Source organism: Capricornis sumatraensis, chromosome 2, assembly GCF_032405125.1.
Source record: "Capricornis sumatraensis isolate serow.1 chromosome 2, serow.2, whole genome shotgun sequence".
Classification (NCBI taxonomy): domain Eukaryota; kingdom Metazoa; phylum Chordata; class Mammalia; order Artiodactyla; family Bovidae; genus Capricornis; species Capricornis sumatraensis.
Window position 1 is genome coordinate 102,154,190 of NC_091070.1, and position 22,390 is coordinate 102,176,579.

General features: G+C 35.8%; 1 protein-coding gene across 7 annotated transcripts in view; it reads right to left on the minus strand.

Moving 5' to 3' along the window:
- DCAF6 (DDB1 and CUL4 associated factor 6) overlaps nucleotides 1–22,390 on the minus strand; it is a 183,305-nt gene that overhangs the window by 63,241 nt on the left and 97,674 nt on the right. For 4 of the 7 annotated variants that reach the window (XM_068966661.1, XM_068966660.1, XM_068966659.1 and 1 more), the window contains exons 8-10: nucleotides 18,869–18,962; nucleotides 17,476–17,595; nucleotides 15,679–15,939 (exon numbers count right to left, since the gene is read on the minus strand). In XM_068966661.1, coding sequence (XP_068822762.1) covers nucleotides 15,679–15,939; nucleotides 17,476–17,595; nucleotides 18,869–18,962 — 475 coding nt within the window. Of the gene's footprint in view, nucleotides 1–4,082; nucleotides 4,254–15,678; nucleotides 15,940–17,475; nucleotides 17,596–18,868; nucleotides 18,963–22,390 lie in introns of all 7 variants that reach the window. The other 3 variants (XM_068966657.1, XM_068966654.1, XM_068966653.1) reach the window with 1 other exon arrangement.

Below are 22,390 nucleotides of genomic sequence, written 5' to 3' on the forward strand. Positions count from 1 at the left end.
GCAAAACCGTGCCATAAAGTGAAAAAACAGTTCCTACCTGACACCCTCTCTAGGCTGGCTCCATGCTCCAGTGGGGCTCTGTGGTGGTTGGGCCAGTACCAGCAGACTCCACAGGGTGTTGTCACTCTGAGCAGGAGCCAGCAACCCATGACTTCAGGGGACCTGAAATGGAAAAAAAGAGTCGGGTTTAAAATCAGCCATATGCTGAATGCCTTTGCCACAGCTGTTTATGGCATTAATCTGAGAAAACATACATACAGCTCATTCAAAACCCTGAATACTATCAACCTTTCATGGTTGGAATATGAGGATATCTTTAGGTATTAACAGTAAGTTAAAGCTATTATAATTAAGTTAGTCCAATATTATGTGTACTTTTCTATTTAGGAGTATAAAAACTTTATACAGTATTCTCTATCCCATCCTTATGCCACGCTAACTAAATAAATCAATAATTGGGAAACTGAGGCATAAAGCAGCCAAATGACCTGCCCAAGGTCATTTTTCATAAGGCCAGGAATAAGAACTCAGCCAGTCTAACACCTAGACAAGTGATCTGATAAAAGTAAATTCATCTCTTTATGATTAAAAAAAAAAAATCACTGAAAGATTAGAAACGAGTTGTGATGTATTTCCTATAAGTCTAAAAAAAGTGCACTTTTTTAAAACTAAAAATGTGAATATTTTATAGAAATATACACTAATTTTGAAAAATAAAATATTAGAAATTAGCTATGAATAATTATCATTTACAGGTGTCAAAACTTGTTTTAAGGCAGTGGTTTTTGAATTGTGCTTCTGAGAGCAGAGGTGGCTTGGGGGTGGCAAGAGGGACAAGGAATTAAGCTGGCATTTCTTAACACTCTTCTTTATGTTCAATCTCAACAGTGTCATTTATGTATTTTATATTAGAACTTCCCCATGAAATTCTAATTTCACAGCTGAAAAAATCGGAGGGGAGAATTGTTTAAAATGTATTAACATCTATCTTATATAGCCCATTTTAAATACTGCTTGGTGCCTTGGAGAATTGTTTAAAACATATGTTACAATCTGTCTTATACAGCTCATTTTACTGTTTGATGCCTTAGAATGGTGTTTTAGTCTTCAACTGCCAAGAAAAATTGGCATCAGACACGTTCTCATTTGACCCCATTAAAATGTAGACTCTATAAAATGGCTTGAGGGTTTGATGCCATTTTCCTACAGAAATTAAGTATTAGGTAGCTTCATCTAACACTTATCCTGTCACAAAATATTCTCATGAGTCCTATACTTTGAAAAGAGAATAAAATATTTACCAGACAATGTAGTCACTCAGAAATTCTGCATTTGTTTAAATTTCTTGGTTTCCGAAATTACATTAATGTCTCCTTTGAGTATCTTATACCTAAAAGGCTTAAACAGGTGAGATGATGATAGAAATATAATTTACTGATAGTATCATCATTTGCTGACACTGAGATATCAAGACATAATGGCAAAATGTTTTATGAGAACTGAGCATTCTTCTATTGTTAAAAAGTTAAAATACAGAATGCTAATTTTCTGCTAACTATATTCATGATTTTAGTAGTAATATCTAGTATGAGTGAATGGATCAATTAATGCCCATAATACACACATCCAAACTTGTATTCATACATCATGAAATGTAGGAAAATGTTTCGTGAGTTGTTGTTCAAATACAACCAATCTCCCTGCTGAATTTCATAAATTTAATTTCTACTCTGTATTTCTATAACTTGGATGTTCCAAAATGAAGAATTTTACATTAAGTCAACTCATCTTTCCTCCTTTTCAAGATTTACTAAATGGACAAGATATTCCTTGTAACAAACTAACAATACATTATTCAGCTGTTCTTAAAGTTTTTAGTTACCAGACAGTGTTCCTGACATGTGAAGAAAGAATAAGATACAAGTAACGCTAGCAAATGAACCTAGGGCATGTTACAGGTTAGATTACTAGTGGTCTTATATGAATGCTATGTCAAAAGGCATATGGCATATACATATAGAGCATACAGACAAAAAACATACAGACGTATACAAAAAGCATACAGACGTATACAATCCATCTCACACTGTACAGGAAGAGAGCAAACATACATTGTAGCACTAAGGGCTTCTAATATTGGTCCATGTGGGCAGCCTCAGGGACCCGAGCAATTTGTTCAATAACAAAAAATAAGATTAATGTGTTTCTCAGCTTCAAAACTGGCAAGGTGTCTAACTCAACACTGGTTTTTCAAAAATTACCACAAATGCACTGGTTATCAAACTAGTTATTATTTAATAAGAATGATGCTAAGAGTGGGGAAAACAGCATCTTATTTCACAAAAAACATATAACCACCCTAAAACTTTTTGATTCTAAAAAGAACTGGTCTCAATTCAAATTGATGAATTAGATATAAAGACTCAGTGTCAATATTTTCCTAATGTCCACAGTGTACATTTCTCTACCAATAATGTAGGCAGTTTTGTTTTATAATCACTCTAATACTTGGTTTGTTATCTGCTAAATTTCAGTATTTTAAAAGTATTTATACATGTAGAGACATTTTCTCTTCCTTATTGTTTTATATGTTGTATATTTTTACTTCTAAAACCCCTGTGCTAAGCATGTGTGTGTGCTCAGTCATGTCCCTCCCACTCTCTAACCCTGTGGACTGTAGCCCACCAGGCTCCTCTGTTCATGAGACTTCCCAGGCAAGAATACCGGAGTGGGCTACTACTTCCTTCTCCAGGGGATCTTCCTGACCCAGGGATCAAGCCCATGTCTCTGGCACTGGCAGCTGAGTTCTTCACCACTGAGCCGCCAGGGAAGCCCTGTGCTATACAGCACAGAATCATAGCGAAATGTCTTGATACTAAATGTTACAGCTCCAATCTATTCAAACTTTCTTATTAATATATGGGAAAAGATTTCTCTATGGGTAAAAAAATGGGTGAGAGAAAAATATCTTTGCTTCACTGATATTCTATTTATATAACAGCAAGTTAAAAATCAGGTCCATAATTTGTTCCAAACATCACATCTATACTGCAGTTATTTAAATCTATTTTATTTCACCATGGTATTGTATAATATGCTTTTTGTTACCACAGCACTTAGTGGAAACAGATATTTATTTGTATAGAAGAGGTTATCCAGTTCTAACAATATACAGATTAATTCCAAGTAATTTAGTCAGAGTTCTCAAAGTAATTAACTCCCAACTCATCACTCCTTAGGGTGGCAAAATAAAGTATGTCAAAGTAGTAAATTTCATTAGTATGACAGCACCTACTACAGAAACTATAGTATAGGATGTGTATTTATTATCCTTCTTGAAAGAATTAGGTTGACAAATTATTTTATGCTGTGTCTTTCACTAATTCTTTCAACAGATATTTACTGAGCATCATCAGCTTTTTGGCTATTAAAAAAAAGTGAGCCACTAAAATACTCAATGAATTATTACTATCTTATCAGAGTTTTATATATTAAGAACAGGAACATAAAACCAGAATATTTTTCCTGTCCCACATATGAGAAAGTTGATTATGTGTTGGAGGACTACGAAAGCAAATACTGAAAATTTTCAAATGACTACAGAAGCAGATTATTGGCCAAAATCTAGCATTACTATGTTTATGTGGTAATAGAAGTTCCGGTTAACTCTTAAAGCAAAAAAAAAACAAACAGAGGAGGAGCTAGGAGCCATAAGCACAGATATCATTTGGACATACAGAAAATATCAATAGAAATATCAATGCAGGCTCCAAATTCACTAGATTATTAGATGGGGTAGCTCATTAACTGTAGAAGTAGTAAATATTTGTCCTTCTCTAAAATTACAAATAAAATAAGAGATTATTTTATATTCGCCTCGCTAGCAAGTGCTGTTGGCAATCTATCCTTCTAGCCACATGATGATAAATTTCACCATATACTAGAAATGAAGGGAAAAGCTTCAGGCGCATCAGCTTTCTTTGGAAGGGGAAAAGAGAAGCATCTTATACACAGCAGCAGTGTTAAAAACAAACAAACAAAAAAACTCTACCAGCTGCTTAAGGACACTTGATATTAATAACCTGAAGTCTGAGGGTCCTGTGAAGAGCCCTCATGAGAAGACTGATCAGAAGTGGAAGGCTGTTGCTGGGTACGCGCAGCTAGCTCCTGCTGCCTCTGCTGCTCAGCCCTCTTAAGCCTCAGTTGTTGCAGGCGCTTACGGAGCAAAGCTATCTCAGGCCCCCTTAGAAATTCTGATACAGATAGGAAAAGAAAGATGAAAAGATAGTAATAAAACAGAAAATAGTAAGAATACAATCATACTTTAAAGAGAGAAGGGTATAAATAAAACACATCTCACAGAGGAATACTAAAAGCAAACTACTCATAAAAAATTACTGATCATTAAATTTTGATACACTATACACACTTATATACCCAAATGCTTCTGTTTAACTACGATGAATAAGACAGAGTTCTCTAAGAATATTTATGTAGTTATACAGAGTGTAAGTAAAATCTTTCATAGCTAAACATTTAAAAGTGAACGTTCCTTTCCAGATTGCACCTCCTTGTACAACAATTAGAAAATATCAGTTATCTCATTTAACCTATATACAAAAGCTACTTTACAAATTTCAATCAGATAATAATTAAGATTATGAAAAAGTTACTACAGTTGGAAACAATTCTTGAAATTTATTAGTAGAGAGCCCTTTAAAAAGTAAAAGCTACATATTTTTTTAGCTAAAATGTTTTTTATGTTGGAATTATCATTTACTTTTTAAGATGAATAATATTTACATAATCTTTAACATTGTCTTACACTTCATCTGAAGCAGTGGCCATAGCTAAAAAATAGTATAACATGAAATTGTGCAGAGAATGTTGAATACCTAACTAAGTATGAGGCATTGTTTTAGGTTCTTGGGATAAGTAAAAATTGAACCAAAAAACAGTCCCTATACTGGCGTGTTCTGAGAAAAAAACATACAACAGTGTATTTGTATGTGTTTCTATGTGTCAAGTGGGGATAAGTGCCATCAAGTAAACTGGGCAGGGTAAGATAGGTGTGATGAAGATAGAGGGCGACTGGCTGCTGTTTCATATATGGTCATCATGGAAGGATTATTCTCCTAAAATGACTTTTGAATAAAGACCTCAAGGATGTAAGGGAGTAACCCACATGGCTATCTGGAGGAAAACTGTTCCAGGCAAAGAAAACAGTACAAATGCTCAGAAGGGGAAGTGTATCTGGATGTGGAATATATATATGTTACAGGTAATGGCAGAAAAACTTGCTGATAGCTTGGATGTAGAGTGATCCCAACGTTTCCAGTGTAGATAACAGGAAAAATCAAGTTGCCATTTATTGTGACAGGGAAGAGCAGAGGAGGAGGAAGTCGTACTTAAGAAAAAAATTAGTATCCAAATGGAGAAACTGAGTAGGGACTCACTCTAATATAGACTGTGTATATATATATTATATATATATATATGTATATAATATATACAGTATAATATATATATATACTGGCTAGAATTCACCAGTAAATCTGGATGTCAATGATGAGGTTGGGAGAAGGAAATGGCAACCCACTCCAGTGTTCTTGCCTGGAGAATCCCAAGGACAGAGGAGCCTGGTGGGCTGCCATCTATGGGGTCGCACAGAGTCGGACACAACTAAAGCGACTTAGCAGCAGCAATGACGATGTTACTTTCAGTCACTGAAAGAGTAAGTAAAAATATGGAAGTCTAAGAACTAAACTGAAGGGAAGAACACCAAGAATAAGGAGAATGCAAAAAGGAGATTGGAGGAGTGAGTGAACCAAGTTCTATAAGTTCAAGGATCAAAGTATTTCAAGAAGGATAAAGTTAGCAGCTGTGCCTGCTGATACAATGAAAAAGACACTAACCAAGAAATAACCACAAAGAAAATGGCTTGAGAAGAGCCATTTCAGTGAAGTCACAGAGGCCAAAACCTGACTGGAACAGGTTCAAGAGAAAAGGGAAGTAAAGAAGGAGAGGGACAAAGCGTATGTACTTTTCCCAGAAGTTTTGCTGTGAGTGGGGAAGAGAAACTGGCTGACCGTTGGTGGGAGAATAGAATCAAGGGAGGTTTGCTTTAGTTTGAGACAGACTACATATGCTTCTATACTGACGGACATATACTTAATTGGCAAGAGGAGAGAAGATAAGAAGAAGAAGTGGGCAAATGCAGGAATGATGTCCTTAAGTAGACCAAAAGAAATGAGCTGCAGTAGCTAAGAGGAGGAATTGGCTTTAGACATGTACATAAAAATTTCATCCACTCTAACAAAGTGGATGTACTACCAAGTGAGGGGTAGAAATTAGTTGTAGATTTGATGCAGGGAGTAGATGGAATTTCTCTCAGTGGCACAGCAAATTATATAAATTACCAAATAACTTTCAGTTAGTCAGTTCAGTTCAGTCACTCAGTCGGGTTCAACTCTTTGTGACCCCATGGACTGCAGCATGTCAGGCTGCCTTCTCTATCACCAACTCCCGGAGCTTGCTCAAACTCATGTCCATTGAGTCAGTGATGCCATCCAACTATCTCATCCTCTGTCATCCCCTTCTCCTCCTGCCTTCAATCTTTCCCAGCATCAAGGTCTTTTCAAATGAGTCAGTTCTTCGCATCAGGTGGCCAAAGTATTGTAGCTTCAGCTTCAAAATCAGTCCTACCAATGAACACCCAGGACTGGTCTCCTTTAGGATGGACTGGTTGAATCTCCTTGCTGTCCAAGGGACTCTCAAGAGTCTTCTTCAACACCACAGTTCAAAAGCATCACTTCTTTGGCGCTCAGCTTTCTTTATGGTCCAACTCTCACATCCATACATGACTACTGGAAAAACCACAGCTTTGACTAGACGGACCTTTGTTGGCAAAGTAATGTCTCTGCTTTTTAATGTGCTATCTCGGTTGGTCGTAGCTTTTCTTCCAAGGAGCAAGGGTCTTTTAATTTCATGGCTGCAGTCACCATCTGTAGTGATTTTGGAGCCCAAGAAAATAAAGACTGACACTGTTTCCATTGTTTCCCCATCTATTTGCCATGAAGTGATGGGACTGGATCTTAGTTTTTTGAATGTTGAATTTTAAGTCAGAGTTTTCACTCTTCAGCTTCTTTTATATAGATTATAAGACTGCAAATTTGGTTTATCGTTTCAGAATCAATCATGCCAGAGATACTAACCTTTGTTTCCATGTCCTCTATTTATAAAGAATTTTATTCAATTGGCAGTTAAGATTTCACAATTCAAGTATCATCGGTCTTTTACTGCCAGTTCCTCCTAGAAAATTCTCCATATCAAGTAGGATAGTATTCACGAACAAATAAATTGTAATGCTCAATATTATTGTCTTCTTTTTAAGTTTATACATATTCTATAGTTATTGTCAGCACAGTAGTAACACTTTTAGCAATATAAAACAAAGCATTATTATGCAGCCATGAAGTTTGTCATTTTACTTCAAAAGAAATTACTATAAAGAAAGAGATAACAGATACATCAAGTTATGCTTTAAAAAAAATCACAAAATACTTATCCAACTTCATGGCTGTTTCAAACCATCTCTCTTGCACTGACAAATGTTTTATGGGGATATGAGTCTTCATCCTTGACCCACAAGACAATGATAGTGTAGCAAATCTATTGTAGCAGGCTCTAAGTACAAGCAGTAATGTTCTGTAACTTGGAAAATTAAGATTTAGTTATGATAATGTCATAATTCAATGCTCCCAGTGCCTTTCAAAGAAGGATTTATTTGCTTACTTACAAGGCTGGTTGTATGTTTAAAAGTTCAAAAAAAAAAAAAAATGAGGCTAGGGAAAGAAGTCATCACAGAGCTAAATAGGAAAGCCAAATTTTGAATTAAAATTCCAAGCAGAAATACCAGTCTGAGCAAATAGCACTGTTAGCAGTTTGAAATATTAAAGGCATGAAAGATACATATATATTACATTCTTTTAAAAATGTATAAACAAACATATACTATCTGTGATATGAATAAATGCTTGGAGACTTAGTCTTTGCTAACATTAACCAAAATTAAAAGTGAATACAACAAGTATCTTTGGGCTTAATATTAAAAAAAATAACAACAACAACAAAATGCTCAACAATGAGCCAGGAACTGCTAATGGGAAATTTGTACTTCCATCTCCTGATATTACTAACTCTACTCTTCTTGTTTTTAAAGAATCTAGGCAAGTCTCCATAATGACAATTCCTACTGATGTAAAACAACAATAAACTATAGGTAATCTCAGCCGGTAAAGAATCCACCTGCAATGTGGGAGGACCTGGGTTTGATTCGTGGGTTGGAAGACCCCCTGGAGGAGGTCACGGCAACCCACTCCAGCGTTCTTGCCTGGAGAACGCCACAGACAGAGGAGCCTGGTGGGCTACAAACATGCCATGGGGTCGCAAAGAGTCAGAGACGACTAAGCAACTAAACAGAGCCCAGCACAGACCCGATGAAAGTCCATCTGGTTGTAACCTCCAGTCCTGCCTCTCTTCCAATACATAGGTTCTTTTGTCCTGGACGCTGGATTATTTTTACATGTAATTTGGTGGTACTTTATCTGCTTGCTATCACTCCCAACTTGCTCCTTTGTCCAGGTGATCCTTGGGTATTTTTCCTCCTCAAACAGAGGCAGGAAATAGATGGGTTCCAGGCTAGGTATTTGGAGAAGGCGCTGGCACCCTACTCCAGTAATCTTGCCTGGAAAATCCCATGGACAGAGGAGCCTGGTAGGCTGCAGTCCATGGGGTCGTGAAGAGTCGGACACGACTGAGTGACTTCACTTTCACTTTTCACTTTCATGCATTGGAGAAGGAAATGGCAACCCACTCCAGTGTTCTTGCCTGGAGAATCCCAGGGACGGGGGAGCCTGGTGGGCTGCCGTCTATGGGGTTGCACAGAGTCGGACACGACTGAAGCGACTTAGCAGCAGCAGTAGCAGGCTAGGTATTTACAACTGGCCTCATGTTTACGTTTCTTGGGGCTAAAAAGATGGGCTTCAGGCCGGACACTTACAACTAGACTCCTGTTTGCATCTCCTGAGACAGGAGGTAGGTTAGATATTTACAACCAGCATCCTTCAGAAACAGACATAACAGAAATTGGGTAAATAGCCTGACTTTGTCTCCTTTAGCCATGGCAGAAACAGAGAAGGGCTAAACTCTGTTGAGGAAAAGATAAAGAGATCGAGTATTATCTATCCTTGGGGCAAGGGAGACATTGCACATGTTCAAAAAGGCTCCTCAGGGGTCAAAAGGAGGGGGTACCAACCCATAATGTGTGATGCCACAGGTGACCCACTGGCCTCTGGGCTGGAAATCATTTTGGAAAAAATTGTGCATGTGTGTTGGAGAGAGTCCTAAAGAAGGTCAGATGTGGAAAAAGAAACCAGGTAATTGGCCAAAGATAAAGACCCAGAAGAACTGCTCTATATAAATGATTTAACTCCCTCTTTAGGAAGTTAAATGTGCCCCTCCACATTAGGGAGGATGCCCACACCCCTTCTCTCAGGGTGTGCATCTCTGCCTTACTTCTATTTTAACTAAACCATTTCTCTGCCTGCTCTCTCACTTATTGTGCTGTGTCTCTAATAATAAACTTTGTACCTGTTTTAACAGTTTTGCCTCCATGAGAAATGCATTTTTCAATGGGGGCAAGAGCCAGGGAAAACTTGCTTCTAGCCAGTAGCCCTTTGCTGGTCTGATGGTTGGGATTTCTGGTTTTCATCCAGGCTTTTTGTTGTTGTTGTTTAATCATTAAGTTGTATCCAACTCTTTTATGTGTAGCCCGCCAGGCTCCTCTGTCCACGGGATTTCCCAGGCAAGAATACTGGAGTGGGGTGCCATCACCTCCTCCAGGGGATCTTCCTGACCCAGGAATCAAGCCTGCGTCTCCTGCACTGCAGATGGATTATTTACCACTGAGTTACCAGGGAGGCCAGGCTACACACATTCAATTCCTGGGCAAGGAACTAAGATCTCACTTCATGTCACCATTCACTGCTACCTCCGAAATCAGAATTGGTCATTCCTTTACTGATTTACAAGTTCCTCTGATCTCCTTTTTAGCTTCCCCAAAGTGTTCATTAACCTAATATTTCCACTTTTTTCTACTCTCTAAATTGCACATATTTCATCTGACTAGACCCTGACCCTTTAAAGGAAACTGTAAACTGGATTATCTGAGCTTTGAAAAGTTTGCTTTGCTATGCCATACAACAGAGTTTTTACTTTCCCAGGAATTTTTCAACAGAGCTCAATTCTGCCATAAAGATCCTGAATAGACCTAAATAAATGTCAAAACCTGAGCCAACACAGAAATCTGTAAATAAGCAGGAATCCACACATAAGTCATTATGTACTATCATAAAAAAATTCAGTTCTCACGGTCTGCTGCTGCTAAGTGGCATCAGTCATGTCCGACTCTATGCGACCCCACAGATGGCAGCCACCAGGCTCCCCCATCCCTGGGATTCTCCAGGCAAGAACACTGGAGTGGGTTGCCATTTCCTTCTCCAATGCATGAAAGTGAAAAGTGAAAGTGAAGTCGCTCAGTCGTGTCCAACTCTTAGCAGTGGTCCATTAATTAGAAACACATGGATCCTCTAGGTGACACACTTCTCAAGGTGAGCCCCTCCAAACTAAACTTTTTATGTACTGATATTCCTTACCCAATCCAAAGAAACCACCTTCTCTTTCTTAAATTAAAATAAGACCAAAGGAGGTAATTAAAGTATAACACATTGGAATGACTGTCTCATTTAACACTCTCTCATTACAAGAAGCTCCTTACTTACCATGGGAAAAAATTACATACAACACACAAAGGCTTAGTTTGAGAAAAAACTAAAACTGATGTCTCACAGGCATTATTGAGAAAAAAAAAAAAATTTTGTAGTTACTTTGAAATATTTTTTATAAATAAAATTATGAAGATATCATTTTAACCTTATATAATTTCAGCTCATATTCATATCTTGCTGGTCTTCAAATAGGTAATCTAATAACCATATTTCCAAAACCACCATCTTTTGTTAAACATTCAAGAAAAGACCATGAATGAGAATCAAAATGTCTAATCAGATTCTATGTATATAGAATGTAGTTTCAAACAGTCTATGTGAATAAAAATAAAATTCAAGAATACAAAGAGTGAAGAAATTCAAATTTTAAAAAGAGAGTGACCAACTGACTTCAAATTCCATGTGAGTATATTATCTTCCTAATTCAGCTACAAAACTCCAGGCCCATTCAGCGGGGCCCTCTAGATACACTATTCTTCAGGTATGCACTGCATATATTCATGTCACTGGGGCTCCATTTTTTCTTCTACCCGTATTTATTTTTACCTGTCCTGATTTCATCATGTACCAAAATGATTTTTTACAAGTATTTCCATAAGTTAACATAGAATATTTCTGGAATAAAGTAAGAAAAAAGTATCCAGTTTTATGTTGTCTGGACAGCCAAGGGCAAATAATGAATCCAAAAACAATAAATAACTGGATATCTATTCAGAGCAGCTTCCCTAGATATCATCAAATCTGTGAAGCCTACTGGAAACATCCAGAATGAATGAAATGGAACTGAGACTATAAAGACTATCAAATAGCTAAATGTATCTTACACAGGTTATACCAGCTTAAGGGACTTAACAGTATCTTTAAGAGGCTTATGATAGATAAAATCTCTGTCTTTATGAGAGCATATTCAAATAAGAAAATAGTCATAAACAAATCAATAAAAAATAATTACAAATTCTAATAACTTTTCAGGAGATAAACAGGGCTATTCAAGACACAATAAAATTCTGGGGCAGGAAGAAAAGGAAGATGAATCTAGCTATGAGAGTTATGCAAGCCCTCCCTTGGGTGACATTTGAGCTGAGAACCAAAAAAAAAGGAAGAGCCAAGGGAAGGGCTTGTCAAATACAGAGTTTGTTTGTTACAAAGACTCAAAATCCAAAAGAAAGAGGCAGAAGAAAAGTTGGAATATTCAAGGAACTGAACTGAAATCAGTACAGCTACAGTGTAATGATCATTAGGAAGAGAGAGTATGGCATGAAACGAGCCTAGAAAGGCAAACAAGGCACCAGCCATAAAGATTCAGTTCTTTTTCCTCTTTTATTTATATTTATAAATGCAATCAAAAGTCTTTGAGGAGTTTGAGATGGCAAAGTTACATAATCTGATCTAATATTTTAAAATACTCATTTTGGCTGCTGCATGGACAACAAAGTATAAGGGAATAAGAGTACTGGGTTGGCCAAAAAGTTCATTCAGGTTTTTCCATAACATCTTATGCAAAAAACATGAGAGAACTCTTTGGCCAATCCAGTAAAATGAAAAGAAGTAAAGGGTATCTTAGATACGGAGAAAACAGATGATGAAATGGGTGAAGGACATGAAGGAAAGCAAGGAATCAGTAACCCATAGTCTGTTAAAATAAGCAAATATGCAGTAATTATAATTTACTAAGATATGAAATTATCAAGATTAAAGAGATCAGGGAGATAGGAAGGGTAGGAAGATAAATTATAGTTGGACATATTAGACCCAAGATGTCCAAAGATAACCAAAACAAAGTGTTAAATAATCAGTTGGACACAGGAGTATGTAACTCAGGGTAGAAGATCAGATTATCAGTATACATTTGGAGATTATTAAATGCTCCAGGAATTGATACAATTTTATGAGGGACAGGGTGCATGCAGAGAAGACAGCACAGGCTATGAGGTTCCACTAAAACATTGACAAGTAATTATAGAATAAGAAATATCAACAATGGTTGCCGAAAACCAGCCAGAGATGCTAGTAAGAGTTAAGTAGGCAAAAGTGGTATCACAGATAACAAAAAAGAAAAGTGCTTCAAGAAAAAGTGACACACTACGCTAAATGCAACTGGGTTAAAAGAAAGAAGTATCCTTTTGAGGCAAAATGGAAGTCACTAGTGACTTTGACAAAAAGTTTCAGTGAAAAAGGAAGTCAAAAGGCAGATTAGGCTTGGTAGGTAAATAAGTGGAGCATGGTAAGAAAAAAAGAGACAGTATATGTCAGCTACTCTTATGTAGAGTCTGGTTGTAAAAGGAGCAAAGACATGAGTCTGGAGGGGAATGTGGGACAATTAAGAGATTTTTTAAAGTCAAGATAATAATAGAGCATGTTTGAGGTGGAAAGGAAAAATTCAGTAGGAAAGGTAGTAACAAAGATGCAGGACAAGGAGCAAACTCCTTGAAAAGATGGAAAGAGATGGAAACTGCACTGGTTAGCTTCTGTTAGGAGCAGATACACTTCTTCCCACAATGTGACCACTTCTGTCATAGACAATGTGAGTACAGACGCTGGAAAGTTGAGAGATTCAAAAGTAGGAAAGTGAATGCTTTTTCCCCCTACTATGAATGAAAGAAGGTTTCAGCGAGGGAGTAGGATGAGGACAAAGTGTAGTGCTAAACGTCTGAGAGACATAAGGCGTGAACCTGACAGCTGCAGACTGTTCTAACACAGTGCGGAGCGCCCAATGAAGTCTGTGGTCACAAATTTCCTCACTAACATTCAGGGACTCAGTTGCAGACTAAGTGAAGGCAAATAATTTGGTTCAATGAGATGGGAGTGCTGCCCAGCAAGTCCTCACATTCTCACTGTGCCTCTCCTTCACCCCAGCAAACATGACAGAAGAAAAGAAAGGGACAGAAATGAAAGATACAAACATTTACAACAGATATTCACAGCAAAAGCAAGAAGCATATGTTTTCATTTTCTCTATTTCTATGCAAGACAATAACAGAAATCATGGTTCTAAGATGACACTCCCACCAATACAGGCAGTACCTACTACCCAAAAACCCATCTGGACTTAGAACTGAATAAGAGATTGAGAAAACAAAACACAACATAAAGAGCATTAAGTCCTTATTGTTAAAATGCTAAGGCCTATTGGTCAAAACAATCAGAGACATAATCTTTAGATGTTACGTCTAACATCAAATCATTTTCCTCAGTAGCAATACTATCTTGGTAACATGGAAACATTCCCATTTTCCATAGTTTAGCCAGCCAAAATTCTTTCCATAATCTACCAGTTAAAAGTCCTTCTTATCTTTCTTTGAAAACTTATAGACAGAAGTGCTAAGTAATGTTCGATGTCACAGGATCATCACAAAAATGTTTTTCAATGATTCAATGACTATCTAATACTTACATCAAATATTAAAAAGGATTTAATAATCTGAAATGCAGTACTAGAATGTGTTAAGAATCTACGACAAAAAGGAAAAATGGAATTCCCCACGAAGTAGTATACTCAGAAATGTGTTTAAGAAACAACTGGCATCAGTTAAGATTCAATGGAACATGAAAATGAGATGGACAATCTTCTTGCTAAGCTGTGATCAAACTTACAATTGATCACTCTCTAAGATTATTTCCAAGAATGTTATCACTTTAAAAACTCTTATTTTTACCAATTTTACTTGTTTTGGAAAGCAAACTTTTAGCTGATTTTGTCCCAGCTTCCCAAACCCTCCAAAATATGTTATTTTCCCATAACTTGAAATATTGTATCAATGAGAATGTGGAAAACCTAATGGTATAGCTCATCTTTAGCTTATTTTTATAGGTAAATTATACTCATCTATTATTTAATGGTCATATAACTGACTCTGGCTTCTATTCCCATAGAAACTGAAAATAAATTACCAAAACTGGGATATACTGATAAAAGTGCTTAATTTAAAACACCTCATATTTGGTGAGCTGGTATCAGATTTCAGAGAAGCAAGAATAAACTACCAATTTGGCAGTTAGGAAAGCTGTTAGGAATTTTTTTCTAGGTTTTAGCTTAGGCCTCCCAGCTGTATCTTTAGTTGCTAATATTTTTAATTATATATGAGTAAAATACTTCCTTAAAAATCCCCAAGAAAAATATGAACAAACTTCATCTTATTGGTTATTATAATTACATTTATACAGTTAAAATGCCAAGTAAACTACAGACATATATGCTAGATTACTGATGTAAACAGTAGTACATTCCATGGAGGAGGGATGTGTGAACATGAGGAATACTGAAAAGAAAATACAATTTTAGTAGAATTTAGAAATTGATTTTTTTTCATTAACATCAAATACCAAGAAGACAAAGACCTGTTAAAATTTTTTTCATGTAAATAAAGGAGAAATAATTCTTTTGGTAAACTGCATATATAGATGACAAAAGACCATATAAAATTCACCATAAAGAACATACTGAAAGTATTTCATGATTTGAAGAAAAATAATAAAAAAATAAATAAATACAAAGCAACTAATAATAATCAGGGCTATATTTTCACTAAAGCCAATAATTATTAAGTCAATACATTACACTGTGTCTAAACACTATCTTCTGATACTTACATTTTATAAAGAATTGTCTTGGGTAAACTGTAGTTTCCTGCTGCATGATAAAATTCATTCAAGTGAGGCACACTTGAATTCTGTAAGTTACATATTCATATATTACATGTCATTTTGATCATTTTTTCCAGTAAGAATAAGTTGATATAATTCAGTTTCTTTCAAAATAACTCATTAAAAATTTTTCATTATCAAAAATCACCAGATGAATCACAGCCTATTTAAAGAATAACATCCTCACCAGACTGATGACGTGTATGGCGTCCAGATGCCTCAACAGACTGCCTTTGTTCACTGTCTGGAGAAGACAGCAAAGAAGTAGAATGAGGGCTTTCTGTAGAAGATGAGGCCAAATGACCCTGAGTTGACACAGTAGAGGATGTAGAAGGCTGAAGAAACTGTTCATCTGGAGTATCTACTTCCATTGCAGTTTCACCCACTTCCAAATCAGTACTTGATGGGACCGTAGGAAGAGTTGAAACATCTGACTGATTCGTCCCACCTTCAAAAAACACATTGTAGTACAAATTGAAATACTAAATGCTTTCCAAAACTAACTCCTCTGAAGAGATATGTTCAAGAAATATATGTGCATACACATACACAGAGAAATAGATAATTTCAGGATATCAAAAGCACCCACTGGTGGTTTGGTACCTTAACCAAACATGCTAATTAATAGAGGTAAAAAACCTACCTATGGCACATTCCTGTTACAATAATCAACCTTCCAAGCAAAATGCTCAATATCATAGCTTGACTTAGACAATGCTAAATAACTAGCTTGCAAAATGCCTATTAACAGCTTGCAAGATGCCTATAAATAATGTCTTGTTCCTTAAGTTTGAAGATGATAATTCTGATTTAATAGATGGACAGGGAAACCTGGCGTGTGGCAGTCCACAGAATCACAAAGAGCTGGACACGACTTGGTGACTGAACAACAACAATAAAAGGATAAGGGACTTATATTAATATATTTGCACTCTGTAACATAATAATATCCTTAGGAAAATATTTAATGAAAAATTTTGCTAACAAGAGTAAAGCTACAATCAGGTCAGAATGGGATTAAGTTCCCAATTCCCATTTCATTAGCAGTAGTGCTTTCACCACTGAACTAACATGATGCAATCATGGTTTCAAAAGGCTTGAATGGCTGCTATGTGTTGTGGCAGGCCTTGTGCTAGCAGCAACAGAATAATTAAGAATACTGAATAAATGTTAAAAACTTCCCTGATTTTGCTTCAAATCTATTATTAAAAGAAAGATACAGAATGAATTAATCAAGTTCATGTCTTAAAGATGCTACTATAGAATATAAATTTTTTTCCTTTAATTATCCTGATTTAAATATATCTTAGTTTAAATTTAAGCACAAATGTGATAACCTTTAAGCAAATCTATAGTCTAAGAAACTTTTTTAAGTTTATATATGCAGAATTTGATAAGAACCATTTATAAATGAAATTCAATAGAAATTTTCATTTTGGGACTTAAAGCATATAGGAATTAACTTTCATATTCCTCATTTTTGACAGAGATAGGTAACTTGCCAAAGATCATAAAGCTGGAAAGTAGTGAACTAAAATATGAAAACAGGTCAGGTAATACCAGAAATAGCAATTAATAACCATTGTATATAAATAACCAAATGAAGAAACTATTCAATTACATAAAACTTACTTATCCACAGAGTTTAATCTACATCCACTCTCAGAGTACATACCAATGGACTTACAAGGCAGAATATCAGATTCTCTTACTTGAGAAAAGCAAACAATGAGGACTATGTCAAGAGGAACCCAAAGGAACAAATTATACCCAACACCCTTTGTCCTCTATTGTTCCACACAATACAGTAAGAACTTTATGATCACTAAGGATATAAACTATGGTATACATTGCTGGTAAGTCGCTTCAGTCGTGTCTGACTCTGTGTGACCCCATAGACGGCATTAGAGAATATAAATAAAATTGATTTCAAAAACTAGTTTTTGCAAGCTCTCTGGTAGCTTTAACTAATAATGAAAATCACCTCTGGGTCGAGATCTTCCTCGTCCTCTATTGCTTTGTGCAACTTCGCTTGCTTCTTCAAACCACCTTGATAACATGTCAGACATTCTCTGCATCAATGACACATTGGGACTTTGCTCTCCTATGATAACAAAACAGGTCTTATCAGTGAACTTAGTAATAAGTCAGGATCTTTCATTAATGTAAAAACCTATATTGGAAGGGCTTTAAAGTGAAAGCAATTTTTAAAAATCAAATTGCTTAAATAAATTATATGAATGCATATGTAAACCTACTAGGGCTGTCATCACATTTTATAGTAAATGCACACATGAGTCACTCTCATCTGCATTTTGAGTTCCTCCTACATCTCTGCCAATCCTTAGGTACTTCCACACTCCTACCCTTACCCCAACCCACATCTTTGGGCCTAAGAGTACACAGATAGGAAGAGCTCATGAAGTTTAAGTTGAACAGATTAAAAACAAAGTACGACCTCTCTCTTAAATTTCCCTAAACTGAAGGTTTGCTCTCTAACTTAAATTTCCTTAAACTGAATTTATTTTCATCATCATTTATTGCAAATTACATATAGTTGAAATTAACTGAAACCAGAAAATGTTTTATCTTTTTCCTTCCCCCCTTTTCTTCCTTCAAATACTTGAGTAGTCTTAAGGGCATTTTCAAATTAAGTATCCCATCAAATTAAAACTGTGATAATTCTATTTTACAATCATATAATTTAAAATAAAAACTGTTTTTGTATTTTCTATGAAAGCAGAATTTATTGTTTTATTACCTTTATATAATGTAGCTTTATATTTTAAAATATGATGTCAAATAATACAAACACTAATATATTGGAAAATATGCATTTGATCTTAATAGATTTCAGAAATTAGAATAAGACTTTGGCTATAGACCCATTTATTATATAAAATCACAAACATTACTTTTATTTTAAATGTGCCATCTTAACACTCCCAAATAGTAGTTTCTTATGCTTATCAAAGGCATCTGATAGGAGGGGAAAAAAAAATTTTTTTATGTGCTCTTATAAAACTCTCAGATTGGAAACTGGGAGTTTTCAATTCTCTCTATATCAAATACAAAGGCAAAAATTATAAAGTTTGATAAACCCAATCTTGCTGTGGCAAAAATGTATTCTTAGACTTTCAGTGGGAATGCAAAATAGTATATACTTTTCAGAGGGTAATTTGATAACTATCAATATTAAATCCACTTATTCAGTGACCCACACATTCCACTTTTAGGATTTCACCCTAAGACACTTGCACAAGTACATGTACAAAGATCTATGTACAAAGATGTCTGTTACAATATCATTTATAAAGCAAAAAAATGGAAACAAGCTAAAATATTAATGTTTAAAAAGCTGACCAAAGTATAGTTACCATCTCGTTCTCGTTCACTCTCAGGCCTTGCTCGGGGTCCAGTATCTGACCAATCACCACGAAGTCTCAAACGTTTAACTGGAGGCTGTCGTAACTTAAAGAAGAGAAGAAAACTCATTTGCTGAATTCTTAAGCACACTGTAAGTCTAATAGATTCTTTCCTTTTTTTTTTTTTTTTAACTTTATCGAGATGCTAAATCAAAATACGGAGCTTCCCTGGTGGCTCCGTGGTGAGTAATCCACCTGCCAATGCATGAGACATGGTTCAATCCCTGGATTGAGGAGATCCCATGGAGAAGGAAATGGCAACCCACGTCAGTATTTTTGCCTCAGAAATCCCATGGACAGAGGAGCCTGGCAGGCTATAGTCCAAGGGGTTAAAAAAGAGTTGGACACAACTTAGCGACTAAACAACAAAAAAAAATCAAAGTATGAAAAAGAGCCATAAATATCCATTGATGTTGACAGCCATCTTCAACCTAAAGACTGAATGCAACTTTAAAATCGTGTAAATGTGATATCAAATCCCATTATCTTTCAACTGACAAGAGAAAAGTTACCTAACTACATTAAGCCTAAGTTTTCTATTATGATGATATAGGTAAAGTAGCTACACACCTAGTTGGCAACAGGAGTAACCATTATTTTATTATTATTACTGACAATTTGCTCTCTGGTTCTCCCCCCAGCATCTACTCCAACGTGCATTACTCACCTTAGTGTCTTTACTCTACCTGTTACTCTCATACTCAGCTACTAACTTTTCCTACTACTTCAGAAAAAAATAGAGTCAGTTCTATAGAAATGATATCAATTTCCTCAATTTCATTCCATAAACTTATCTATATCTACTTCTTAATTTCTTCCAATCTTTCTCAGGAGATGGATCATTTGTTTTAAGCCTAATGTCTATGTGTGCTTTTTATTTCATTCCTTGAATAATTATTCTATTTCTATACCTACATTCTTCTCTTCTTTCTTGATTCTTCCTCACAATGTACTAAAGGTTCTTATCATTTTTAATAGGTAAAGCACTGCAATTTCCTATTTCTATTCAGCATCTATTCTTTTCCCATGCTTTCTGAAGCTTTACTGTCAAGCTTCTTTTAAAAAGTCTGTATTCATTCTATTTTTATCTACCATTCTTCACTCAATTCACTGAAGTCAACTCATTTTTCCACTGAATTCTCACCCATATCACCAGTGAATGATCAATTCCTAAGTTCATTGATCAATGATAAAATGATCAAAAATCAATTTCCAATTTGAATGGCACCTTTTAGAGATTCTTCTATCTGATATCGATGGTATCTGATACTCTTTATCACTCCCTTTAACTATCACATTTTTAACATCTTTTTATTGATGTATAATTTACATAGCATAATATTTACCCTTTTTAAAATATTTATACTTATCAGTATATATTCACAAAAGCTATGCAGTTACTTGTATCTCACTAATCCAGATCATTTTCATCACTCCCCACTTGCCCCTCAACTCACCTCCTGACAACCACTCCTCTAACTCTGCCTGTATGGATATGCTTATTCTGGACACATCATGTAAGTGTAACAATATAATATAATATGTGGCCATCATGTATTACTTCTTTCACTTAGCAGAATATTTTTCAAGGTGCATCCACACTGCAGCATGTATCAGTATTTCATTGCTATTTTTATGGCTCAATATGATTCTACTTTTTAAATATACCACATTTTGTTTATTCATTCATCAGCTGATGAAAACTGAGCTCTTTCCACTTTTTGGCTATTGTAACTAATGCTGCTATGAACATACACGCAAGTTTTTATGGGGACATGTTTTCAATTTTCTTGGGTATATAATCTAGCATGGGATTGCCAAATCATATGATAGCTTCCATGTTTAAATTTTGAGGAACTGCCAAGCTGTTTTCCAAGGCACCTGTACTGTTTCATACTCCTGCCAGTAATGTATGAGGGCACTGATTTCTCCATACTTTCATGAACGTTTACACTCGTCACTGGCTCTTTCAGTCAATCTAGTAAGTATGAAGTGGCACCTCACTGTGGCTTTCATCAGTGATGCTGAACATCTCCATATATGCTTAATGGCCATTTGCATATCTTTTTTGGAGAAATGTCTATTCAAATCCTTTATCAATTTTTTAATTAAGATATTTATCTTTTCATTGTTGAGTAGCAAGTGTTCTTTATATAACATATTCTGGATACTAGATTCTAAATCATAAACCAGATGTATGATTTGCAAATATTTTCTCCAATGTGTGGGTCACTCCCTTATATTTTAACATAATATTCACTTTTTCCTCCTCATAATTTAGCAAGTTTTGCTAGAAATTTAGTGATAGCTTAGTGGTAAATTTTCTATTTTCTCCTGGAAACTATACTGAGCAACAAGGAGAATGGGGGCGGGGCCAGGGTGGGGGGGAATGGGAGACTTTCCATCCTCAGCAAAGGAAACAGAAACCCCTCTAAAATATTCCATATTATACATAAGTACGGTTAAAAGCAACTGAGAATAACAAAACCTGCAGAGGAAGTCACAAGTGTGAAAAGGAATAATCAGACGATGCCTAGTGTGGTAGTTGTTTAAATGTCAGACAAATAATCATTTCCAGAGAGAGCCTCATCCTGTATAAAAATTGTACTTAGAATAACAAACTAGAGCTCTTTTCCATGGTTACAAGAGAGAAATTTCTATATTATACAGGCAAAGAACTGATGTTATACTCTCACCAAGTATATCTGGAACAAGATCTTCAAGTTAAAAACAGTCTCAAGTTTGATTTTTTGAGATATGTGAAATAATCTAGTCTAGAGTCCTGAAAATGGTACAGTCATTCCATAAAAAATCCTGAAAATGATAGTCAGTCATTCCATAAAAAATTTTTCAGCACCTTTTATGTGTCAGCCACTACACTTCGTATCAGGGAAAGATCAACAGACAAAACATACAAAAATTCTCAATGTAACAGAGTTTACAAAATACGTGAAATTAAACAAGTAAAATATACAGAGAAAGTTGTAAGTGTTATAGAATAAAATTAGGTAGAAAAGGGAGATAGGTAGTACCAGAGAATTAAGGAATACAATTCTAAATAATGTGGTATGTTAGTGTCTAATGGAGAGAAAAACAAGTGCAAAGCACTGTAAGAGGTAAAGGAAGAAGAAATCCAGATAATCCAGAGGTCATTTCAGGCAAAGTAAATGCAAAAACTGTAAGGCAGAAGCACACTTAGCCTGCCTGAGTAAATAAGTAACTAGATGTGGCTGCTGCTGCTGCTAAGTTGCTTCAGTTGTGTCCGACTCTGTGCGACCCCATAGATGGCAGCCCATCAGGCTCCCCCGTCCCTGGGATTTTCCAGGCAAGAGTACTGGAGTGGGGTGCCATTGCCTTCTCCGAGATGTGGCTAGAGCAGACCAAACAAAGGAGAGAGCCGTAGAAGTGACAAGAACCAGGTAACATAAGATCTTGAAGCCACTGTATAGACCTCAGTTTTGAGTGAGGTGGTGA